This window comes from Lontra canadensis, unplaced genomic scaffold (assembly GCF_010015895.1).
Source record: "Lontra canadensis isolate GAN:19392208 unplaced genomic scaffold, GSC_riverotter_1.0 scaffold114, whole genome shotgun sequence".
NCBI lineage: Eukaryota > Metazoa > Chordata > Mammalia > Carnivora > Mustelidae > Lontra > Lontra canadensis.
This window is the reverse complement of record NW_022631108.1, coordinates 2,001,282-2,028,471: the sequence shown is the minus strand read 5'-3', so window position 1 is coordinate 2,028,471 and position 27,190 is coordinate 2,001,282. Positions and strand designations below refer to the sequence as shown.

General features: G+C 35.6%; 1 protein-coding gene across 2 annotated transcripts; it reads left to right on the top strand.

The window, feature by feature from the left end:
- Positions 1-20,896: 20,896 nt before the first annotated feature.
- Positions 20,897-26,449, top strand: ITM2A (integral membrane protein 2A). 2 transcript variants are annotated; one of them, XM_032840632.1, is made up of 6 exons: positions 20,897-21,138; positions 24,718-24,849; positions 25,125-25,322; positions 25,551-25,661; positions 25,906-26,056; positions 26,208-26,449. In XM_032840632.1, the coding sequence occupies exons 1-6, from the start codon at positions 21,025-21,027 to the stop codon at positions 26,294-26,296; spliced, it is 795 nt and encodes a 264-aa protein (XP_032696523.1). In that variant the 5' UTR covers positions 20,897-21,024; the 3' UTR covers positions 26,297-26,449. The 2 variants fall into 2 exon arrangements, with proteins under 2 accessions (XP_032696523.1, XP_032696524.1); XM_032840633.1 differs by having other exon boundaries at positions 21,025-21,135.
- Positions 26,450-27,190: the final 741 nt, after the last annotated feature.

Below are 27,190 nucleotides of genomic sequence, written 5' to 3'. Positions count from 1 at the left end.
TTTATGTAGATGTTAGTTATGTCATGACCCTCAATTTGGGGACTGGGTTCTTTTTTTGTGCAATTGGGAATCTATAGTACTCCTAATTAAGACCTTTTCATCCAAATCTCATTCTTTTATCCTCCAAATACACCTCTTGAAAGATTATACTGATGAATATCAGGCAGCCAGCAAGGAGCAGGAGTATGGTAAAGAAGCAGAAGTATCCTTTCTGATGGAGGCATAATACTCCACAGTGTATATGGACCACATCTTCCTTATCCATTCGTCCGTTGAAGGGCATCTTGGTTCTTTCCACAGTTTGGTGACCGTGGCCATTGCTGCTATAAACATTGGGGTACAGATGGCCCTTCTTTTCACTACATCTGTACCTTTGGCGTAAATACCCAGTAGTGCAATTGCAGGGTCATAGGGAAGCTCTATTTTTAACTTCTTGAGGAATCTCCACACTGTTCTCCAAAGTGGCTGCACCAACTTGCATTCCCACCAACAGTGTAAGAGGGTTCCCCTTTCTCCACATCCTCTCCAACACACGTTGTTTCCTGTCGTGCTAATTTTGGCCATTCTAACTGGTGTAAGGTGGTATCTTAAAGTGGTTTTAATTTGAATCTCGCTGACGGCTAGTGATGATGACCATTTTTTCATGTGTTTGATAACCATTTGTATGTTTTCATTGGAAAAGTGTCTGTTCATATCTTCTGCCCTTTTTTTGATATGATTATCTGTTTTTGTGTGTGTTGAGTTAGAGGAGTTCTTTATAGATCCTGGATATCAACCTTTTGTCTGTACTGTCATTTGCAAATATCTTCTCCCATTCTGTGGGGTGCCTCTTTGTTTTGTTGACTGTTTCCTTTGCTATGCAGAAGCTTTTGATCTTGATGAAGTCCCAAAAGTTCATCTTCGCTTTTGTTTCCTTTGCCTTTGGAGATATATCTTGAAAGAAGTTGCTGTGGCTGATATGGAAGAGGTTACAGCCTATGTTCTCCTCTAGGATTCTGATGGATTCCTGTCTCACATTGAGGTCTTTTATCCATTTCGAGTTTATCTTTGTGTACGGTGTAAGAGAATGGTCGAGTTTCATTCTTCTACATATAGCTGTCCAATTTTCCCAGCACCATTTATTGAAGAGACTGTCTTTTTTTCCACTGGATATTTTTTCCTGCCTTGTTGAAGATTATTTGACCATAGAGTTGAGGGTCCATATCTGGGCTCTCTACTCTGTTCCACTGGTCTATGTGTCTGTTTTTATGCCAGTACCATGCTGTCTTGGTGATCACAGCTTTGTAGTAAAGCTTGAAATCAGGTAACGCGATGCCCCCAGTTTTATTTTTGTTTTTCAACATTTCCTTAGCAATTCGGGGTCTCTTCTGATTCCATACAAATTTTAGGATTATTTGCTCCAGCTCTTTGAAAAATACCGGTGGAATTTTGATCAGAATGGCATTAAAAATATAGATTACTCTAGGCAGTATAGACATTTTAACAATGTTTATTCTTCCAATCCAAGAGCATGGAATGGTCTTCCATCTTTTTGTGTCTTCTTCAATTTCTTTCATGAGTGTTCTGTAGTTCCTCGAGTACAGATCCTTTACCTCTTTGGTTAGATTTATTCCCAGGTATCTTATGGGTCTTGGTGCTGTAGTAAATGGAATCGAATCTCTAATTTCCCTTTCTGTATTTTCATTGTTAGTATATAAGAAAGCCACTGATTTCTGTACATTGACTTTGTATCCTGCCACATTACTGAATTGCTGTATGAGTTCTAGGAGTTTGGGGGTGGAGTCTTTTGCGTTTTCCATGTAAAGTATCATGTCATCTGGGAAGAGAGAGTGTTTGACTTCATCATTACCAATTTGGATACATTTTATTTCTCTTTGTTGTCTGATTAGCTGTTGCTAGGAATTCTAATACTATGTTGAACAAGATTGGTGAAAGTGGGCATCCTTGTCATGTTCCTGATCTGAACGGGAAGGCTGTGAGCTGAGGATATTTGCTGTGGGTCTTTCATAGATTTTATGAAGTTCTGCTGAGTGAAATAAGTCAAGCAGGGAGAGTCAATTATCATATGGTTTCACTTATTTGTGGAGCATAACAAATAACATGGAGGACATAGGGAGATGGAGAGGAGAAGGGAGTTCAGGGAAATTGGAAGGAGAGGTGAACCATGAGAGACTATGGACTCTCAAAATCAATCTGAGGGTTTTGAAGGGGCGGGGTGGTGGGAGGTTGGGGGAGCCAGGTGGTGGGTATTAAGGAGGGCATGTATTGCATGGAGCATTGGGTGTGGTGCAAAAACAATGAATTCTGTTACACTGAAAAGAAATTAAAAAAAAAAGAAGAAGCAGAAGTATCTGCTCCCTGATTTTCAAAAGAAATTACATACTGGAAAATTGAAAACTCCTCATTACTAAGCAAACACCCTTTTGATGATTTTAGGGCCATAAAACTGTGCACAGGTTTAGCTCTGCTGACTCTTGCCATAAGGGAGAGACTGGAATATAAAGACTAGAGGGCCCAGGCCTGTCATTCAACATTCCAGTCTATGTTCAGAGAGAACAAACATCAAACATAAGTCATACAAGCAAATACAGAGGCCTATAGTTCTGATGGAGAGTTCTTCATCACAACTGCCAAAGCTGCTTAAAATGCAAATGGAGACTGGGAATGAGGCCTGGAGTCTTGTTAGGGCCCTCAGTGATTTAAATAGGGCTTGTGTATACAGTAAAGAAAGCCTACTCTATGCACTCCCCAGGCAGGCAGTGTGTGGAAGGGGAAAAAAGCCAAGTAGAAGCAAGCCTGGAAAGAACGATGTGTGGGGTGGGGGCGTGGTGGGCAGGGGGCACATGATGGTTCTTTCCTATGATATACCTGGAAAGAGGAGGAGAAGGGGGAAACTGGGATTTCATTATGCCTTGAGGTCACCATTTTCCCCCAAATACATGGCTCTAATTTTCTACTGAATATCAGTGAATAATCAAGATTTTCTAGTTTGGGTGTTGGCGAAGGGTGGAAGGTCTGTCTAGCGGTAAATATATATAAAGAAAAAAAAAGACACTAAATTTCAGGTAAAAGTATTATTTCCAAAGTGAGTCATAGATCAAAGCAGTTATGTTTATTTGTGCATTTGGCTTAGAGGTTTCAAGGTCAAAAGGGAAATAAGGGTGTTACAGTTTAAGAGGACAAAACTTAAGGGAGTGGAAAATTCCTTAGCTCCTCTTTCTATTAAACAATAGTCTGGGGACGCCTGGGTGGCTCAATGGGTTAAAGCCTCTGCCTTCGGGTTCAGGTCATGATCTCAGGGTCCTGGGATCAAGCCCCGCATCAGACTTTCTGCTCAGCAGGGAGCCTGCTTTCTCTCTTCCCCTGCCTGCTTCTCTACGTACTTGTGATCTCTGTCAAATAAATAAAATAAAGTCTTAAAAAAAAAAAGTCTGCCAGGATGTTCAAGTTAATTCTCTGAATTTTGTTTTGCTCTGTTTGTTTGTTTGTCTTTAAGATCAGTTTAGTAGCTGGAATCTAGTCAGATAGCATCAAGGCAGGCTGGTTGTTATTCCTGATCTGATCTTGGTCGTCAGTTATATCCCTTACATTCCAGAATTGGGCATCTCTTTTATTCACCTATCCCTGTCAATACTCCAGTTCTTCATATTTTGGGGTATTAATTTGTGACATAATGAAAAGTGCAGCTCATAAAGACTGAGGCCAAGTTCTGCTTTTTAATAAACTGAGTGATGTACAGATTGAACAAATGTAAGTTATACAAGTATTCAGTCCTTGTGAACTGCTCCCAGGAGTCTCTGATTGTGGCCTCTAATTTCTACTGCTTTAGTCCTCTGAAATTAAATTTACATGTTCTGGCTTCCACTGTCTACTTTAGAATCTTCCTAAATCTACTTTCTTGCTTCTACAAATTTGTCCATCTAAGAGAAGATTCTAAAAATAACACAAGATGCTTTTTATCCAATTAATAGGTGAGATATCATAAGAAGAATATATCATGTATCCCATAATCTTATTACCTGCTGAATATTGGCCTGTGTGAAGCCATAGAATTCATACTATAATGATAATATCTGCTTACAGAGACAACCCTTAAATCTGGGCTCTCTGTAGCATCTTGGCTATTGCTAGCAGACATTAGCCATTTGATTCCAAATTAAAGCTTACAACTTGTACAATGATTTAATTTTAATATTAATGTAATTGAATCTCTATTCAAAAAGACTTTCTCAGTCTTGACACCAATGATTTTGAGTAGAAATGTTCTTATACCAAACTAAATGATCAGTCTTAGACAAGGCAATCTGAGCCCTTAAGGGTTTTGGTCCTCAATGTATTCCTGTTTACTCAACCTTTTTTCGCACTTTACTTCTCCTAGGGTCAAGGAAGGATATTTCACATTAGGCTAATTTATTTGAGCTACTAGTAAGAGAAAAAAATTTTTTTTCTGGGCTATAAAATTAAATAAAGCAAAAGCTCTTACCAACAGTATCTGTAAGATAGTTGAAATGTTGCTACTTTTTAAAAAAGACTTTGTCAGAGAGAGAGAGAGCACAAGCAAGGGGAGCTGCAGGCCTAGGGAGAAGCAAGCTCCCTGCTGAGCAAAGAGCCATTGTGGGACTCTCTTGGGATCATAACCTGAGCTGAAGGCAAACACTTAACACTGAGCCACCCAGGCATCCCATTTGTTGCTACTTTCAAAAACAAATTTAATGTCTTTTTAATTTGAAGCCAAATGGAGCATTTTGTTGTTTTAATTTTAGTTGCTGTTAGTAAAGCACTAGTTCTTCTTTCAATGAAAAGACAAAAGAAAAAGAAAAACCCGATTGAAATTTCACACTGTTAAAAGCTTTTATAAAATAATTTAAGAAAACAGCACTTTAAAATATTTTTTTGAGTTTTTATTTAAATTCCAGTTAGTTAACATACAATGTAATATTAGCTTCAGGTGTACAATTTATTGACTCATTACTTAAATACAACAGCTGGGGCTCACCTCAAGTGTACTCCTTAATCCCCATCACCTATTAAACCCATCCTCCCACCCACCTCTGCTCTGGCAACCATCAGACTATTCCCTATAATTAACAGTTTGTTTGTCAGTTTGCCTCTCTTTCCCCCTCATGATCATTTGTTCTACTTAAATTCCACATATGAGTGAAATAATATGGTATTTGTCTTTCTCTGACTGATTTTGCTTAACATAATATGCTTTAGCTCCATCGACATCATTGAAAATGGCAAAATATTATTCTTTTTATTTTATTTATATATATAAAAGGAAATATATATATATATATATAGTATATGGTATAAGAAAGTGGTCCAGTTTCATTCTTTTGCATGCTGCTTTCTAGTTTTAACAACACCATTTATTGAAGACTGTTTTTTTTCCAATTGGATATTTTTTCCTGCCTTTTTGAAGATTAATTGACCATATAGTTCTGGATTCATTTATGGGTTTTCCATTCCATTCTACTGACTTATGTGTCTATTTTTGTATCAGTACCATAATGTCTTGATAACTACAACTTTATACTACAACTTGAAGTCCGGAATTGTGATGCTTCCAGCTTTGCTTTTCTTTTTCAAGGTCACTTTGACTATTTGGGGACTTTTGTGGTTGCATACAAATTTTAGAATTGTTTGTTCTAGCTCTGTGAATTATGCAGGTGGTGTTTTGATAAGGATTGCATTAAATATGTAGACTGCTTTGGGTAGTATAGACATTTTAATAATATTTGTTCTTATAAGCCATGAGCATGGGATAGTTTTCCATTTCTTTGTGTCATCTTCAATTTCTTTCATCAGTAGTTTATGGTTTTCAGAGTTTAAGTCTTTTACCTATTTGGTTAGGTTTATTCCTAGCTATCTTATGGTTTTTGGTGCAAGTATAGATGGGATTGTTTCCTTGATTTCTCTTTCTGCTTCTTCATTATTGATGTATAGAAATGCAACAGATTTCTGTATGTTGATTTTCAATCCTGCCCTTTACTGAATTTGTGTATCCATTCCAGCATTTTTTTTTTTTTTGGTAGAGTCTTTTGGATTTTGTATATGCAATATGTGGTCATCTGCAAATAGTGAAAATTTTACCTCTTCCTCACCAATTTGGATGCCTTTTCTTTCTTTTTGCTGTCTGATTGCTGAGGCTAGGTCTTCTAGTACTATGTTAAATAACAGTGGTGTGAGTGGACATCTCTGTCTTTTTCCTGACCATAAAGGAAAAGCTCTGTTTTTCCCCACTAAGGATGATAATAGCTCTGGCTTTTTCATATATGACCTTTATCACATTGAGGTTTGTTCCATCTATACCTATTTTGCTAAAGGTCTTTATCATGAATGGATGTTGAACTTTGCCAAATGTTCTTCTTGCATCTATTGAAAGGATAATTATGGCTCTTATCTTTTTTTTCTTTTTTTTTTTTTGTTTATGTGGTGTATCATATTGATCGACTTGCAAATATTGAACCACACTTGCAAACTTACAACCTAGGAATAAATCTCACTTCATCATGGTGAATGATTCTTTTCGGATACAATTTTTATCCAAATGAATTTTTGCACCCATGTTCATCAGGGTTATTGGTCTCTAGTTTTCTTTTTCAGTGGAGTATTTTTTTCTGGTTTTGGTAACAGTGTGATGCTGACCTTATAGAATGCATTTGGAATTTCCCTTCATTTTCTTTCTTTCTTTCTTTTTTGGAATTTTCCTTCATTTTCTTTCTTTCTTCTTCCCTTTTTTCCTTCCTTCCTTCCTTCATTCCTCCATTCCTTCCTTCCTTCCTTCCTTCCTTTCTTTTTTTTTTTTGAATAGTTGGAGAAGAATATTAACTGTTCTTTAAATTTTTGATAGAACTCACCTATAAAGACACCTGGGCCTAGAATTTTTTCTATTTGGAGTTTTTTGAATAGTGATTCCATTTCTTTGTTAGTTATTGTTTGGTTCAAGTTTTTTATTTCTTCCTATTTCAGTTTGGTAGTTAATGTTTCTAGGAATTTATCCATTTCTTCTAAGTTGTCCAATTTGTCGCATATAGTTTTCCACAATATTCTCTTATAATTGTTTTTACTTTTCTTGTGTTGGATTTTATTTCTCCTCTTTCATTTGTGATTTTTATTTAGTTGGGTCCTGTTACATTTGCTAAGTCTGGACAGGGGGGTTATCAATTTTATTAATTTTTCAAACCAACTCCTGCTTTCATTGATCTGTTCTAACTTTTGTATAGTTTGTATATTATTTATTTCTGTGCTAATCCTTATTATTTTTCCTTTTGCTGGCTTTCAGCTTTGTTTGTTGCTATTTTTCTAGCTCCTTTAGGTGTAAGGTTAGGTTGTTTGAGATTTTTCTTGCTTCTTGAGGTAGGCCTATATTGCTATATACTTCCCTCTTGAGACCACTTTTGCTGCATCCCAAAGATTTTGGGGTCATTGTGTTTACATTTTCATTTATTTCCATGTATTGTTTTTTAATTTCTACCTTTATTTCCCAGTTGACCCACACATTGTTTAGTAGCGTGTTCATTTGTTTAGTAGCTCCATTTATTCGTGGTCTTTCCAAATTTTTTCTTATGGTTGACTTCACATTTTATAGTGTTGTTATCAGAAAACATGCATGGTGTGATCTCAGTCTTTTTGTATTTGCTGAGGTCTGATTTGTAACCCAGTATGTGATCTATTCTGGAGAATGTCTCATGTGCACTTGAGAAGAACGTGTATTCTTCTGTTTTAGGATGGAATGTTCCAAGTATACCTTATAATTATACTATCTGATCCAGTGTGTCATTCAAAGCCATTGCTTCCTTGTTGATTTTCTGTTTAGTTATATTTAATATATATTTATTCTTATTATATTTCAATATTTATTTATATTTAATATAGAATATGATACATAATATAATATTATGCAATATATAATATACATTACAAATGATATATATTATATATTAATGTATGTTATATATTTATCATATATATTACATATATTTGTTATATTAATAATATACAATGTAATATAATATAAATAATAATATATATAATTTTAATGATATATAATAATTAATAATATATAAAATAATAACTTATAATATATGATATATAATATAATATAAATAAGAATATATAATTTATTATAATTATTTATATATGTAATTAATTATATGATTATGTAATTATAATTTATATTTTTATTATATTAATTTATATTATTTTATATTATTAATTAATTTATATAATTATATTAATAATATGTTATTCTATTATTATATTAATATTAATGTTCCCTTTAATATTTTATACAGGGCTGGCTTAGTGGTCATTTTCTCCTTTAGCTTATATTTGTCTGGGAAACAACTTATCCCTCCTATTCTGAATGATAGCATTTTTCATCTTGTTGTTTTTCAGATTTTTTCTTCATCACTATCTTTTGCAAATTAATTACAATGTTTTGGTTTTGGCCTCCTTTTTTTTATTTTTTGGAGTTCTCTGAGCCTTGTGGGTCTGGTAGTCTGTTTCCTTCCCCAGATTGGGGAAGTTTTCAGCTATTATTTTCACAAATATATTTTCTACTCCCTTTTCTCTTTCTTGAAGAAAATGTCACTTATAAAAATGGACATCTACAGAACCCAATGTAGATATTTTGTATGACTAAAATTCGTGGAAACTCAAGTCTGAAAAGTTATTTGGACAATTTTTCTGAAGCCCGACACAGCTGTATTCCCTCAGTTCTCTACCTGAACCTGTATTTCTTGTAGCTGTATTTGTAAACAAGGAAGTACCAATGTTTGTTGGCTATTTCAGGTATAAGTTTCATTACAATTAGTGGTTTACATATACCTAAAATTATAATATAAGTTTCATTACAATTAGTGGTTTATATATACCTAAAATAGAAAGATCTATAGCCGAAGTCTAAAAGAAGGTTTTATGAATAGTTTCTCTGCTTTGATGAGTCCCAAGGTTGCAGTAATCTGCCAATAAAACTTAATAGGATTTCACAGAATAACAGTGCTTATACATTTTTTTCCTTTGAAAAAGAAGTATGCAAGTATTATTTGTTGCCTATCTTAGAGTGAATCTTCTTCTTTCTTCTAGTTACAGGACACCCAATTTTGTTTACCTCACAAAACCAGAATATCAATTTCTTCATTTGTCACAAAGAGTTGAAAGGGTGTTCATGCATGCCACCTTTATTCAATGTAGTATAGAGTATCCTAAATAAGCAATTAGGTGAGAAAAAGAAATAAAGGAATCCAAATTGGAAAGGAAAAAATAAAATAGTCATTATTTGTAAATGTCATATTTTTTAAAATATTTTATTTATTTATTTATTTGACAGAGAGATCACAAGTAGGCAGAGAGGCAGGAAGAGAGAGAGGAAGGAAAGCAGGCTCCCTGCCGAGTAGAGCCCAATGCGGGGTTTGATCCCAAGACCCTGAGATCATGACGTAGGCCGAAGGCAGAGGCTTAACCCACTGAGCCATCCAGGGGCCCCTGTAAATGTCATGCTATTATATGTAGAAAAACCTAAAGACTTCACCAGAAAACTGTCAAAACTAAAAAAATGAATTCAGTAATGTTGAAGGATACAAAATCAATATACAGAAATTTGTTGAATTTTTTATACACTAATGATGAACTATCAAAAAAAAAAGAAATTAAGAAAATAATCCTGGGGTTCCTGGATGGCTCAGTTGGTCAAGCATCTGACTCTTATTTTCAGATTAGGTCATGATCTCAGCATCCTGAGATCAAACCCTGCATTAGGCTCTGTGCTTAATGTCCGTTTGTCTCTCTCTCTCCCTCTGCTCCTTCCCCTACTTGCCCTTTCTCTCTCTCTCACTCTCCCTAATAAATAAATCTGAAAAAAAAGAAAAAGAAAATAGTCCCATTTATAATTGCATCAAAAATAATAAAATACCTAAGAATAAGTTTTACCAAGGAGTAAAAAACCTGTACACTGAAAAGTATAAGACACTTATGATATTTGTCTTTCCCTGGTTGACTTATTTTGCTTAGCATAATATTTCTAGCTCCATCTACATCATTGCAAATGACTAGATTTCATTCTTTTTTATGGCTGAGTAGTATTCCAACACACACACACACACACACACACACACACACACATATATATATATATATCACATATATGGTATGGTATATATATGTATATGTATATGTATATGTATATGTGTATAGATATAGATATAGATATCTTCATCCCACATCTTCTTTATCCATTCTTCAGTTGATGGACATTTGTGCTGTTTACATAATTTAGCTATTGTAGATAATACTGCTATAAACATCAGAGTGCATGCATCCTTTTAAATTAGTATTTTTGTATTCTTTGTATAAATACTTGGTAGTTTTCACTCATATTTGGAATTTAAGAAACAAAATTAGGGAAAAGGGGGAAAATAGAGAGAGGCAAGCCGAGGAATAGACTCGACTATAAAGAACAGACTGATGGTTACCAGAGGGGAGGTGGCTGGAGGGATGGATTAAATAGGTGGCGGGTTTTAAGGAGTGTACTAGCTGTCATGAGCACCAGATGTTGTATGGAAATTCTGAATCACTATATGGCACACCAGAAACTAATATTAAACTGTGTCAACTAACTGGAATTAAAAAAATAAAAAGCTTTTAAAAAGACACCAATGAAAGAAATTGGAGACATTAAAAAATGAAAGATGTCCCATGCTCATATATTAAAATAATTAATATTATTAAAATGTCCCTACTACCCAAAGAAATCTACATATTCAATGTAGAAACTTTCAAAATTCCAATAGCATTTTTTTCACAGAAAAAAGGACAAAGCTAAAATTTGTATAGAATCACAAAAGGCCTGAATAACTACAGTAATCTTGAGAGAGAACAAAGCTGGAAGCATCACACTTTTTGATTTTCAACTATATTTCAAAGGTATAGTAATCAAAACCTTATGGTGTTGCCATAAAAACAGATATACAGATCGGTGAAGCAAAATAAAGAGCCCAGAAGTAAACTCACACACATGCGGCCAATTAATTAATGATAAAAGATCCAGGGATAGACAATGGGAAAAGACAGTCTCTTCAAAAAATGGTGGAAAAACTGGACAGTCACCCACAAAACAAAAACAAAAACAAAAACAAAAACAAAAACTGGACCACTATCTCACACTATACACAAAAATTAACTCAAAATTTTTTAAAGATTTGAATGTAAGAATGTGAAACCTTAGAACTCCTAGAAGAAAACACAGGTAGTGAACTCCTTGACATATATCTTGGTGATAAATTTTGGGATTTGACATCAAAAGGAATGGCAACAAAAGCAAAAGTAAACAACTGGGACTATATAAAACTATAAAGCTTCTTCACAGCAAAGGGAACCATCAACAAAATGAGAAGTCAACCTACTGAATGGGAGAAAATCTTTACAAATCATTATCTGATAAGGGATTATCCAAAATATACTAAGAACTCATGCAATTCAATAGCAAAAATATAATACATTCAAAACATGTGCAGAGATTCTGAGTAGAATTTTTTTCCAAGGAAGATGTAGAGATGACTAGCAGGTACAAGAAAAGACACTCAAAACCATTGATCATCAAGGAAATAAATTAAAACTACAATGAGCTAACACTTTAAACCTGTTAGAATGGCTACTATCAAAAAATGTAAGGGCACCTACGTGGGTCAGTCAGTAAAGCATCTAATTTTTTATTTTGTTTCAGGACATCATCTCAGAGTCCTGAGATCAAGCCCAAGTTGAGCTCTTCAGTCAGCAAGGAGTCTGCTTGATATTCTCTCTCTCTTCCTCCCTCTGCCCCATCCCCTTTCTCTCTCTTTCAAATTAATCAATTAATTAATTCATTAATTCATTAAATAAATAAATAATTTTTAAAATGCAAGTGATAATAAGTGTTGGTGAGGATGTGGAGAAAAAGGAAGTTTTGTGCATTATTTGTGGGAATGTAAATTGGTGCAACCACTATGGAAAATACTATGAATGTTCCTTTGTAAATTTAATACATAACTACCATATGATCCAGCAATTCTACTTCCTGTTATGTATCTGAAGAAAATGAAAATATTATCTCAAAAAGTTATATGTACCCCCATGTTCATTGCACTATCATTTATAATAGCCAAGATATGGAAACAACCTAAGGGTCCACTGACAAATAAATGAATAAAGAGAATTTACACACAGACACACACATGCACATGCAAGAATATTATTCAAGCATAAAAAAGAATAAAATCTTGTTATTTTTGATGACATGGATGGATCTTAAAAACATTAAGCTAATGGAAATAAGTCAGACAGAAAGATATATGCTGTATGAACTCACTTATATGCAGAATTTTTTTAAAAAGTTAATCATAGTACAGAGAACAGATTGGGTAGTTGCCAAAGGTCAGTGGGGGGTAGGGTTGGGGGAAATGTCTAAATGAGATCAAAAGGTACAACTTTTAGTTATTAAATAAGTCATAGAAATGTAATGTACAGCATGGTGACTATAGTTAATTATACTGCATTGCATAATTGAAAGTTACTAAGAGTAGATCTTAAAAATTCTTATCAGAAGAAAAAAATCTATAATTATGTGTGGTGTCTAATTTAACTAGGCTTGTGGTGATCATTTCACAATATATACGAATATTGAATCATTATGTTGCACACCTGAAATTAATATATGTCAATTACACCTCATTTTAAAAAATCACATTGAAAAAAATTTAAACCCAATGAGGTAGGTGTTAGGAATAGACAAGTATTTCCCAGTGCTCCTGCTTCCATGTAGAGAAGAATAATACCCAAGAGAAGAACTCCTGAATTTCACCCTCACCTGCTCCCTGTTTCCTTCCAAATGAGAGAAGTGAGTGATTCTTCTACTGGTGAATCAAGGCGAGGAGTGCATCTTCCTTGAAATCTCAGAGTCCTAAGTACAGTACATTCTGTCTGCTCTAAGGCAGGTGTGCTCTGTGGAGGAGACCTGCCAGAGGCTCACTTCAATACAGGAGGAGGGGTATTTTATCAAATCTGTTTGGTCCACCAAAATCATGCACATTCTCCAAATAGCTTTACTGATCCTAAAACAAGCAAACAAACAGAGTTGATAAGCTCTGCCATGATGAATATAGAATCAAATGAAGTAAGAGATGTAAAACTAAATTTAGTCTATATAGATTAAATCCATTGCTTTTCTTTTTTTTTCTAAAGATTTTTATTTATTTATTTGACAGAGATCACAACTAGGCAGAGCAGCAGGCAGAGAGAGAGGGGGAAGCAGGCTCCCCACTGAGCAGAGAGCCTGATGAGGGGCTGGATCCCAGGACCCTGAGATCATGATCTGAGCTGAAGGCAGAGGTTTTAACCCACTGAGCCACCCAGGCACCCCTAAATCTATTACTTTTCTATTGTAGGAAGTTTTAAACATATTTACAGAAGATAGTGTTCTTTATATTTCTGTATGTGCTACATAACAGAGTTAGGCACATAAAAGAAAATAACGGTAGATTTGTTTATTGGTAGACTGAAGGCATAAGAGAGTAGAGACAATATAATTCCCTCTTAATTTTCCAATTATTCCCTGTCTTTCTCCTTAAAGAAAAGAAATTGTCAACAACTAATACAATCAATTATTCTTATTTGAACACTGACTAGGTATTTGCTCACTTGTGTTAGACAGTATGGGGATACAAACCATGGGACTCAGCCCTTGTCCTTTAGAAACATATATATATACTTACAGAGATGAAACACAACTGGATACAGTGGCATGGGACAAGAGAGTAGAGCTTATACGAAATTAGTGTTGGTGAAGGTAAAAAAATGGGAGAAGAATGGTACTCCCAGAAAGCACCATGGAGGAAGAATGACTTAATGGGTGAACAGATTTCTGCTGCATACTTACTCCTTAAGAGATGGTTGTGCTTCAGACTTCCTGGAAGTACTGTGGGGTTCTAAGGTAAGGTACACTATGTATTATGTATTATTTCATCAAGTTTTAAAAATACATGCATAGAGATGAACGCACATAAGCATTAATTAGAGCCATCTCTAAAGGAGAAAAGCCCATGGGGAATCTTAATGAGTATATGTATGGCGATAGGGCAGGTCCCATCTGCTTTGCTGGATCATGTTTACAATTTGTCTGGTTGCCTATGAACTTCAGGTTCAGTTCAATTCAACAATTTTATTGAGGTTCCTCTTTTAATAGACAAAGGACTAAACATTGCTAAAGATTCAAAGGTGAGTTAGACAGAGGCTGAACAAGGTAAAAGTTACATGTACATGGAATTGACTATAAAACAAGATAGTATTATAAATACACTTCAAATCTACTTCATTCATTCTTACCAAAAGTAAGTCCAAGAATTATTGATAGTCACTGCAGAAACATGGGGATTTAATTTGTCCTTTAGAAATAGTTCTGCACTTCTTCCACCGGCAGACAAGCCAGAAATACAAACTCCACAAAATTCCCTATACATATAAAACACAAAAATTATGATTAAACTAGTAAGGACTAAGGAATAAAATTACTGTTAATCTTGTTCTAGTTTAAGGTGCGGTGTGTGATGGGAAGTACTTTACTATCATATGCTGTACAACATGAATATACGAAGTATAATAGTTATGTTTTGGAAGGTTCCAATTAGAACTCCTTTGGATGCTTGAGGTGGGAGTGTTATTTAGAGAAAATAGTCTCGAGAGAATATGCTCATTAAAACAAACACACACGTAAGAAAATTAATTATGTTCTCAGTTGATCTATTAGGAGACTTTTCTGGCTTCTGTCAATTTCTTACATAAACAATTAGTTATCTTTAAATTGCTGGGGAGAGATTTCTAGCTGTATTTGTGATGCAAATTTGGAGTTCAAAGTTTTGCGTTTAGAGTAGTCTTTGGAAGAAATTGTTGTGTAGGTGGCAGAATCATATTCTTCCCACAGTCTTAGCACATTCATCATAGTCTTAGTTGGATATTCTTGTTAATCAGTCATCACTTCCTCTTCCTAGCTTCATCTAGTTCATAATTCCATAGAGTATATTTGCCTCCTGAGGCACCTGGATGGCTCAATTGGTTAACCCTCCAAATCTCAATTTTGGCTCAGGTCAGGATCTCAAGGTTGTGAGGTAAGTCTCCCAACTGAGCATGGAGCCTGCTTAAGATTGTCTCTTTCCCTCTCCCTTTACCCCCCACCCCACATTCTCTTAAAAAAAAAAAAAGATATATTTGCCTCCTGAGTAAATTGATTTTTGTTTTCGGTTACTTCTAAATGTATGTGCATATTTCTTTTCTGTAAGTATTTCATTGGTCCATAGAAATTCTTGGTATCTAATGAGAATTTATTTTTCTTAAGCTATTCAAAATAAACCACCAAATAAGTTACCAATGCCACTCATCTAAAAGTTTCAGCCCAAAAAAGGGGGCAGAAAGGAAGATTAAGCAGGAGTACACCAGTATGGGATTTTCTTTAGTTGCCTTGCAAAGTTTACACAAGTGGAGTATCAAGTATTTCAGTCCAAATAAATAGAAGGTCTTAAAGCTTAAATGTCAAAGGATAACATTACAGTGAGTGAAGGAAAAGAGTCTCCTTCTTTATAATGAATGTTGGCATTTGTATGATTAGCTATTTCTACTTATAAATGTAATTATTATAATCTGTCCCATTTAATAGAATCTTTTAAATTATACATCCCTATGCCAAATATGAAGAAGCCACTTGTTCTGTGTTAACCAAAACATATGCAGAACATAGGAGAAGATACCCCATCTTCAGGTTGTGTGGACAATATTTTTGTGTGGGTTTCTTCTCATTGTGGTAGAAGCAATTAAAATTTTCAGTTGTTGAGACAAAATTAAAAAAAGTAAAATTCTAAAAAGATAATTCCCTTAACCTGAAATTCAGGAAGTATATTTGATGTCTTGATGAAAAACAGTACAGAAGCTGTCACACACTATAGTGTTCCTTTATGGAAGACTTCCTTTTTGCGCTAACACTGAAACATGGTAACCACACCAAAGTATAAGTAGCGTTTTCTGTGGACTTTGAATTTGAGTTTGGAGATTATCAGCCAGGATTTTCCGAACATGATCTGACTTAATTTGTTAGGGCTAACTGTGACATTGACCTGATGACAATCTAATTTAAAACATTCCTTAGTTGGCCTCAATAGGAACAATATGTCATGATGATTTGGAGTAATTGAAGGTTTTGTAATATCAATACATTGAAGCTAATCTAAAAATGTCTATGCTGCCTCAAGCAATCTATACATTCAATGAAATCCCTATCAAACTATCATCAACATTTTTCACAGAGTTGGAACAAATAATCCAAAAATTTGTATGGAAGCAGAAAAGACTTCAATTTGCCACAGGAATTTTGAAAAAGAAAACCAAAGCTTCAGGCACCAGAATGCCTGACTTCAAGCTATATTACAAACTTTGATAATCAAGACAGCATGGTACTGTCACAAAAACAGACACATACGTCAATGGAACAGATTAGAGACCCCAGAAATGGACACTCAACTCTATGACCAAGTAATCTTTGACAAAGCAGGAAAGAATATCCAATGAAAAAAAGGCAATCTCGTCAATAAATGGTGCTGGGAAAATTGGACAGCTATCTGTAGAAGAAACTGGACCATTCTTTTACATCATACACAAAGATAAACTCAAAATGGATGGAAGACTTCAATGTGAGATGGGAATCCAAGACAAGAAACAAGTATTGGTGAGGTTGTAGAGAAAGGAGAATCCTCCTGTGCTGTTGGTGGGAATGCATGCTTGTACAGCCACTCTGGAAAACAGTATTGAGGTTCCTTAGGATGTTTAAAACAGAGCTACCCTACAACCCAGCAATTGCACTACTGGGTATTTACCTCAAAGATACAGGTGTATTGAAAAGAAGGGACACATACACCCCAGTGTTCATAATAGGAATGTCCACAATAGCCAAACTGTGGATGGAGCTGAGATGCCCTTCAACAGATGAATGTATAAAAAAGATGTGGTTTGTGTATACAATGGAATATTACTCAGCCATCAGAAAAGATGAATACCTACCATTTCCATTGACCTGGATGGAACTGGAGGGTATTATGCTAAGTGAAATAAGTCAAGTATAGAAAGACAGTTATCATATGGTTTCACTCATATGTGGAATATAAGGAATAGTGTAGAGGGCAATAGAGGTGGGGGGAAAACTGAATGGGAAGAAATCAGATAGGGTGACAAACCATTAAAGACTCTTAACTATAGGAAACAAACTGAAGGTTGTGGAAATGGAAGGTTGGGGGAATGAGGTAACTTGGTGATAGGCATTAAGGAGGGCATGTGATGTGATGAGCAGTGTTATACTGAACTGATGAATCATTGAACATTACATAAAAAAACAATGATGTACTATACCTTAGCTAATTGAATTTAAATAAATACATAAATAATAAAATTTTTAAAAAAGCATTTCAGAAACAACCAAAGTGAGTCATGTGTGGTAAAACAACTTAGGATTTTGTGTTCTTTAAGATCAAACTAGGAACAGAATATGTTGACACATCAACAAAATAAACATGGTGGGTAAAAAGAATATTTGGTCAGCACCCATTAATGAGAATACAAATGCTTATGATTTCATTCAATAGGAGCACAAGTTTAAAGTCACAAAAACATCTTAGTATAACTCATTAATATATTAAAAAACAATTGAACCAATTAGATGTTCTCAAAAGTATTCCTAGAGCAAAATTTATGAGTTTCTCCCTTGTATTACTCAAAATGGAAACTTCCAGCAAAGCTTGATCAGATAAGAGAATATGATCAGATGTTGATTCATGACTCTATTTTTAAAATTGTCCAAATAGTCTGCAACAAGGTAAGGATTTTTACACAATTTAGAGAAGATGCATTAAAAGTGCAAATATTTTCACAGATTTTCCAGTTGTGCTAAAAGACAAAAAAAAGAAAAAATGATTTTTTATAAATTAGAGTGAGGCACAACTTTCTCTTAAACTTGAAGATATGACCACATTGTTATGAAGAGAGGATGAAAACTACCCTTATATTTAAGAAAATCTTGCATCCTCCTATTGTCATAGCTCACTAGCCTACAAAGAAAACTTTAGAGTTGAGAAATAAGAATCTATCACTTTTGAGAATTAGAAAGCGAGTATTTTCTATTACTTTGTGGAAGAAGCCCTAGCTATGCTCCCAGGACTGAGCCATGTATGTAGAGAAGTCATGGACGTATAACATGGCTTGGCTCTTTAAGGAATTAAGCCAAATTCCTAGAATTATATCCCAAAACAGATGGCTGGCCAGTTCTCCCAGTAGCCTCTTCTCTGCGGAAAAAAACAACTGTGAAACTCAGGGGAAATATGTTTTAGGATGAGGAGCCTGTAGCCATGTATCCACATACGACCAGCAAAATTTTAAAAGGATTTCAAGTGCTTTTAGTCCTGAGCAAAATCCTAGGCAGAAATCTCTGTTTGCAATATGGGCAGGGGACTCATTCTTCATTCCCCCAAAGAATATGCTCATTTTTTCCCCCTGATTTCAAGCCAGCTCCCTTTTTGATTTTCTGATTTTTTTTTTTTTTTTAGTAGCAGTGAGACACCATAGTGATTAAGAATATAAACACGGGAAGCACACCACCTAAGTTAGCATTTGACCTTGGGCAAGTCACTTGACCTCTTGGAAATTCGGTTTCTTCATCAATAAAATGAGGAATAGAATAATACTTCACAGGTTGTGGTAAAGATTAAATGAGAATGAATTTAATGGGCTTAGCATAAAAATCTAGTTTTTGATGTGTTCAACAAATGTTAGTATTGCTATCAAGGGTGCCACCATCTTCCCAATCCTGGATTCCCAATCATTTAAAACAGAATTAGTTTTTCTAATTTATCTCTTATTATTTGATGCTGCACCGGACCTTGTAAAGTATGGTTCCTAAACATCTTTGGAAATTATCCTTTTATTTTTGATGTTGCAATCATAATGTATTCCACCACCTCTCACTTGGAATATAGAAGTGCTTCCCAACTGGTTTCCCAATATATCTTGCTGTCAGATTAATCTTCTTAAATAGAATGCTGGGGGTGAAGCCACTACAGGTGAGATAGGAATTTAAACATTCCTAGTAGCACTGGCTGTGGGTTGAACTACTCTGCTAGTTTGTAGAATTGCTATATTACACACCACAGTACACGACCAGTGTCCCCACTATAAAAACTATAAAACTTAAGACAAATATGTAATTGCTGTGTTTTCAATTAAATGTTAAATGTTAAATTATAATGGCCAGACCTGAAGAAAGAATTAAACAACAACAAAACAAAAACAAAAACAAAAAATACACAAGGTACCATTATTTCTTTTTTTATTATTATTATGTTCAGTTAGCCACTGTATAGTACATAATTAGTTTTTGGTGTAGTGTTCATTGATTCATTAGTTAAGTATAACACCCAGTGCTCATCACAGCATGTGCCCTCCTCAATACCCACATTTCTAAGTAATCGTGAACATCTGGCCCTGTGTAAGGCAATGATCCCCACTATTCTCCTCCATCTACCTTCTCATCTGCAGCCTATCAGAGAAAATTAAGGGTGTCATCACAAAGCTCTGATAATAGAGACAAGCAACAGGCTCCAGAGTCAAGGAAACCTCCGTGAGGAAAACTCCAACCGGAAATTTCTTAGACAGAGGGATGATAACATATTCAAGTCTCTTTAATAAGTATGAGTAAATGGGGGATTCTTTTGTTTGTTTTGTGTTTTTTTTTTGTTATGTCCTTTACACAAGAGACCCCTTCACTGTCTTCAGCAGCAGGACTAATTATAAACTCTTTACCACTCCACCTGTATTTACCAACCTCCACAGCATGAATTTCACATAGTGAAATGTCTATCAGTGTCAGGCAGAACTGATGATGAAGGAATAACATGATTACACTAGCAGCACATGTAAATATTCCAGGTATGATTTCTAACTCAGCCCTCTTGGGGATTATTTTAATTTCCCCCACTAGAGTTGGATTAGTATATGGCTAAACTTCGTGCTCTTCACTCACACTTTCAGCCCCCTAAATGCATAGGTATACACTCCCTTGTTTTTCTCCCTGCAGATTTCACAATTGGTGGTCGAAGAGAAACAAGGTCTGGACTGAGAACTTACTCTGGTTTCCCTGACCCGAGAGAGTGAAAGGATTTGGATTATTTCAGAGATTCACTATGAGCTTTCCACCTTTCCTGTGACTCATCCTGTCCTACCTGCAAAATGGGGAGTTGAAGAGGCAAGAGTGATATATTTCTGATTTAGTATTGCTCTAGGTTGGGAAATTGAAATTACAAAACAACCGCCAAGAAAGAAAACAAGATGTTGAGAGAATGAACCAAGTAACTATAAACAAAGTTCTGAGTGTTCTTTAAAGGGAAGGTATTATTATAAAGGTACAGAACAGTCATGGACTGTGCTTTTGGGACCTGGGTGAGTACAGAGCTGAGGAAGCTTGACTTGGTGCCAAGTTACAGTTCCTGGCCCCTTGGGGGGCCAGGCGCAGGTTTGGGAAAACAGAATCAGGGCATGGGCTATTGTGGCCTGGACAGAGCCTGAAAGACATAATACAGCAGGCTTCCTTCCTGTCCTGTTCTTATCTGACTGTGCAGAGGGTGGGTGGGAGCACGCCTGGAGTGCAGGTGAGGCATTTCAAGCCCCAGCCGCCCCAGGCCTCCACCTCCCCTTCTCTTTCTTCACAGACAACCCCCACCCCATCCAAGCATTTGAACCCCCTCCCGCTCCTCCTACGGCTCCTCCCTGGGCCCTCCCACGGTCTCTCCCCCCCACCCCCAGCTTGGGACTGCGTCATAAGTATCCCCAGACCTGGGCTTGCAGCTGCCTGACAGGCGAGGGAGAAAATAGGTCCTGCTAGGACTAGCGCGATCTCTCTACAACCTGCAACCCGGGAAGCTCATTTGAGCCACGCCTTACCAGGAAGCCCAAAGATTCACAATGGTGAAAATCGCCTTCAATACACCCACGGCGGTGCAAAAAGAGGAGGCGCGGCAAGACGTGGAGGCCCTTGTAAACCGCACGGTCCGAGCTCAAATCTTGACCGGCAAGGTAGCAGTACTCATTTCACCCCAGACTGCCTGCTAGGGTCCGTAAGGTGGGGAGGGGTGGTTTGCGGGGAGGAAGTGGCAAGTGGCAGAGGACAAAATGAAAGCTGCCCCTCTTCTGTTAAACTGGTTTACCGGTTGCCCCAGTTGCATTTAGTCGCGCCACCTTCCGCTTGCAGTGCCTTACACCCTTTAACATCCCAGTGTCTTGCACTACTTTCTGTCCTTTCCAGCTCTTGTGGTACATTTCCAAGCGATGTTACAGGGAGTTTGAGGAGAACCCCTGTGACCTGATGTCACCCTCTCCTGGGGAACATGTGAGGGGCTGGGATCAATGAGGCACGTTGTTCAGACTCCAGCTCGAGGAGTGCACACAGCCTCTACAGTGAAGGAGCAGACACTCAGGGAGAACAGGGGCAAGAGATTTAACTCTTCTTTCTTTCCTTTTGGTGGGGATAAAGTTCTATGATTCTAACTCTTTCTAGTATCTCGGAATGTTTGTGGGGGTGGGGTATGGGACCAAAGACAGCTTTGACTTAGAACGGTATGGGTTGGGGTCAGTATGTGTCTGTGTTCACCGGTGTGTATATTTTCAATTTCTCCCTGATGCTAGGCGGTTTTAAGAATTCAGTAAATAAGCTGTGAAAATTGAAGTTGCTCTTTTTTTTAAGATTTTATTTATTTATTTGACAGAGAGAGAGAGATCACAAGTAGGCAAAGAGGCAGGCAGAGAGGAGGAAGCAGGCTCACTGCTGAGCAGAGAGCCTGATGCAGGGCTGGATCCCAGAACCCTGAGATCATGACCTGAGCCTAAGGCAGAGGCTTAACCCACTGAGCCACTCAGGCGCCCCTGAAGTTGCTCTTAATTAGAGTTTGGGACGTTCACTGTGCCCTCTTACTGCAAGATCCTTGTTATGTTTTCACAGTGGCATTTCCTAAAGACAACACTCTTCATCCCTAAAAAGAAATGTTGAGGTTTATTTTCTTCTTCTTTTATTGCTTCCTTTTTGTGATACCCCCCCCCAGACACACGCCTCCCCCATGGAGAGATCTGAAGCGGGTCTGACCTTGAATTTAAACTTACAGCATTGCCAGAAACTGAGGTAGTTTCCCCCCAAATATTAGCCACTGTTTATTTAGTCCAATTTCTTTTTCTTTTAAACATCTAACATGTTTTCAAAGTTTGTAAACTACTCATTTTCCTCAGTAAAATGTCAATGTTGAAAGGGACATTTGTATTCTCTTCTTCTACCAAATTTTCTTCTTCTACCACACAGTGTCAGAGTTTCCAGATCTATTTTGATTTGTCTTATTCTCTCTTTAAAGTTTTAACTTTTGTGTTCAGACTGGAGATTTGCAAAGTACTTTTAGTGAAATGAGAATCCGTGTAGTAAAACATTATGCACCAATTTGAAATGTTTGTATGCTTATACAGAGTTTTTGTCACAGAATTTTAAAATATTTAACCCAGCAAAGAAAACTTGCTTTTGGGTATTATACATTTGAGAAGTCAAAAGTAACACCCCCTTGCATTGTTGAGGTTTTGAATAAATGACAGATCAAATATATAACTGTCCTATTCACTTTGTAAGTGAAAAATGGCTTGATTTTTTGCGGGGTCTAATTAGATGCCAGTAGTTAAATATAGCCACACAGTAATCCCTTTATTTTTCTCTCACCATCAAAAACTTCATGACTTGTAGTTGGACACAGTTAATATGTAAGCAGTATTCCTGCCAGGCCTGTGGTGTGATGAGGAATAAATAAAAATGAGCATTTGCACCATGATTATATTTCTTTGTTAGAGCTTCCACAGGATCCTGACCTTGTCACTACAGGACATTGATTTAATAATACTTGACACATTATATTGTGATGTATTAATCTGCTCATCAGAAACCTAGCACAACAGAATAGTATATCAGAAGTTGTGTACAATGACTTTAAAATACAGTTTAGAGGGAAATTAGCTATGGTAAGTGAGAGTCCATACCACTCTGAATTCTAGCAAATGCAAATGAAAAAAAAATCCTTATTCCTAGTATGGTGAGGAATTTTATTATATTGAAACTCTAACACTTAGACTTTGCTTAATAATCAATGAAACTCAGTGTAAATAGCTCTTCTCATATCTCAACAAGAAAAAATAAATTAATTGTTTTGAGTATTTAAAATTAAGTCATTTTGTGACTTACAGGCAAGTAACATCATCTGTCTGGACCTCAATTTAATCATCTACAATATAATTTCAAAGCATCTAGCTCTAGATTACAGTTACTCACAGTCATAATTTATTGTTCTGTCTTTGTAATGTTAATCTTTTGTTAGTTTTTTTAATAAAAATAATTTATAATTTCTGAAAGCTATTGGGACAAGGAAAAGCCTTCAAGGTTTATAGAGTATTAATGGAGGGTTTGAAATTAAATACATTTAGCTAAGAAAATGTGCATACCAAATTTCTTTGAATTTTAATTAAGATAATTTTTCAAAAAAAATTTATCAAAGAATTGTCTCTCTTTAGAATATAGGCACTTGTTTTCACAGATTAATTGAAACTTAACTAGGTGCCACAAGCATTACAGTAGCTGTCCTGGAAAAGAGCTAATGGCCTGAAATAATAAAACAGTTCTATTTTCACACTATTCTGAATGATTTACTCATTGATTACAAGAAACTACACTTGATGACTTTGTTTATTCCACCCTTCAGTAATAATACTGCTTAAAACATCATGAAATACAAGAATGGGATTGGAGTGTCCCTTAGACCATTGCCTTGGGAAGAATACAGAGTTACTTGTTTGCTTTGGATCTTTCTTGTTCCAATTCCTGAACCAATTATGGATTTAATGGAATTTTTGCAGTAACTGTTATACACACACACATTTTGTGCCCAGTTATCACAAATGCTGTACTATAAGGTCTAGTGTTTTACCCGGAACTTAGAAAACATTATTTCATTCATGCAGTAGACAACTAAAGAACAGTGGGTGATATTAGAAAGGTTAAATTCTCATTAAAATTAAGAACATTATGAAATATATCACGCCTCCAATATTTTAATTTCTGAAATGAGGGGAAATGACATATACCTGCCTTACAGAATTTTTCTAAGATAAAACAATAAAAACCAGCTTTTTGAAAATCATTTAATAAATCAAAGGACACTAATCACCTTTAAGTTGGCAAAATTTGATTTACAAAAAATAGTAAAGCAACATAATTATAGTCCAGAAAGTTAGTGATTATATCACTGTAAAAGTCCCCAAATCAACAAAGAATAAACAATATAATTTATTGCATAAATGAATGGTGATTTTCAGCTGATTCTAAAAGTGCGTATTTTGAAAAAAAAAAAAAACTCATGTCTGCAATTGGGTTTGTAAATGCCAGAAGGAAAGTAAATACAATTGGCAATTTTTCACATCTATTAAATATCAGAAATTATCTTGAAATATTTTAACCTAGGATGATTTAACATCTTTTAAGAATGTCTTGTGTTTCAAGAAAGTAAATTGTACACAAAGCAACTATGTGTCTAAAAGTGCAATCTGGTTTTTGTCTTTGGTTTGCTTTTTAATAAACAGGAGCTCCAAGTTGCCACCCAGGAAAAAGAGGGCTCCTCTGGGAGATGCATGCTTACTCTCTTAGGCCTTTCATTCATCTTGGCAGGACTTATTGTTGGTGGGGCCTGCATTTACAAGTACTTCATGCCCAAGGTAATAATAATTACAATTCTTGTAATTTGGATTACTAATTGCTATATATTTAGTAGCAACTTAAGGAAATCGGTGGTGTCACCACAGAAATAAAGATTTAGGACAAGTTTTCAAATTTCCATTCAATTTATAAAACTGCCCTTCATGGTGATAATTGTTATCAGAAATTCTAAGCTTGACAAACAGTACAACAAATTGATGTGAGTGTGAGAAATGATTCAAATGTCACCGTAGTAAGTATTAAAAGGTTTTAATTCTCCCTTTTTATCTTTTAGAGTACCATCTACCGTGGAGAGATGTGCTTCTTTGATTCTGAGGACCCTGCAAATTCCCTTCGAGGAGAAGAGCCCTACTTTTTGCCTGTGACCGAGGAAGCTGACATTCGAGAGGATGACAACGTTGCAATCATTGATGTGCCTGTCCCCAGTTTCTCTGACAGTGATCCTGCAGCAGTTATTCATGACTTTGAAAAAGTGAGTTTCTCATTTTTAAAGGTTTTCTTGTTTTCTTTCTTAGTTCATTAGCGAGCATTAAATCTGTTCATAAATGTTCATCTTTTTGCAGGAGAGCCTTTTTCACTTTTGCTATTGAAAATACCTTAGCAGGTATTAAAAGGATATAGCTGCTTGTTTTAATGGTAGTTAGAATCGGCAGAGTTGATATTCTTTACACCTTAGTTAACTTTCCCCCCTCCCCAACAGGGCATGACTGCTTACTTGGACTTGCTGCTGGGGAACTGCTATCTGATGCCCCTCAATACCTCTATCGTTCTGCCTCCAAAGAATCTGATGGAGTTCTTCGGCAAACTGGCAGTATGTATTTTGGATGTCAAATTTTTACTTAAGCATTTGGTTCCTCATTTAAAAACAATAATTATTTGAGCCAAAACATTCCATTTTATTGAAATAATTTTAAAATAAAAAGTATGCTGTAACCTAAAACTGCTCTAAAAAATAAAGTCTATTTTAAAAAAAACACAACTATAACTGCTATAGGTAAGGATTTAAATGGTGTTTTTAAGAAGTTTTTATTTTAATCTTTTTAAACAAATTTTAGAGTGGCAAATACTTGCCTCACACTTATGTTGTTCATGAAGACCTGGTTGCTGTGGAGGAGATTCGAGATGTTAGTAACCTTGGCATCTTTATTTACCAACTTTGCAACAATCGCAAGTCCTTCCGCCTTCATAGAAGAGACCTCTTACTGGGTAGGCAATATAGCCTTTCCTTCAACCTGTGTTATTGGGAAAGTGAAGGAGAGTATAGGAGTAGCATAGGGGGAAAGTAGAGAACAAATCTAGGTATGTTTTCATTTAAATAAAAAGTTAAAAAGTCAATTCTTTGTGCATTTTCTCACAGGTTTCAATAAACGTGCCATTGATAAGTGTTGGAAGATTAGACACTTCCCCAATGAATTTATCGTTGAGACCAAGATCTGTCAAGAGTGAGAGGCGACAGAAAAAGAGTATCCTTAGTAAGAAGTCAGAGATTTGCAATAAAACTTCAACATTAAAGTGTGTAGGGTACTCATATTTACTCATGCATATACTCTACTGCTTATACCCAAAAAAGAAGGAAATAAAAACTACTAACCACTGCAAGTTCTTGTCAATGTTTAGTTTAATTGACACTGATTTTTGTTTGAAATTGAAATTAAATGATTCTATGTTTTTCTTTTTAATTTATAGGGTTTAGGCTTCTGAAAGTAGCATGAATAAGCCAGCTTATATCCTGACAATAAATTCCATCCTTTGTGTGTGTTTTTAAGTAAGCTCTTCACTCAATCATATGGTAAAACATGTTTTAAGTTTAAAATATTTAAAATTGGGGCACCTGGGTGTCTCAGTGGGTTAAAGCCTCTGCCTTTGGCTCAGGTCATGATCCCAGCATCCTGGGATCGAGCCCCGCATCGGGCTTTCTGCTCTGCTTCCTCCTCTCTCTGCCTGCCTCCCTGCCTGCTTGTGATCTCTCTCTCTGTCAAATAAATAAATAAAATCTTTAAAAATAAATAAATATATAAAAATAAAATATTTAAAATTATTTCAGAATGATTTGTGCAAAATATATCAGATTTCTTAACATTGCTAATTTTGTTTTGTTTTTCATTTTATACAACTTTCCTGAATTTAGAAATTATCTTTGCATTTCTGTTAGGTGCTCTATAATAGATTTGATTTACATGTAAAAAAATTTCATAAAGTAGTCATTTTAAAAAATGCAGTGATTCTGTCTCACTAATATCCATATTGTGGAATCCATAAAGCTGTGTAAGTGTTGAGGAATTTAGGTTGTATGAATTCTACAACCCTATAATAAATTTTATCATATTCAACCATCGTTTC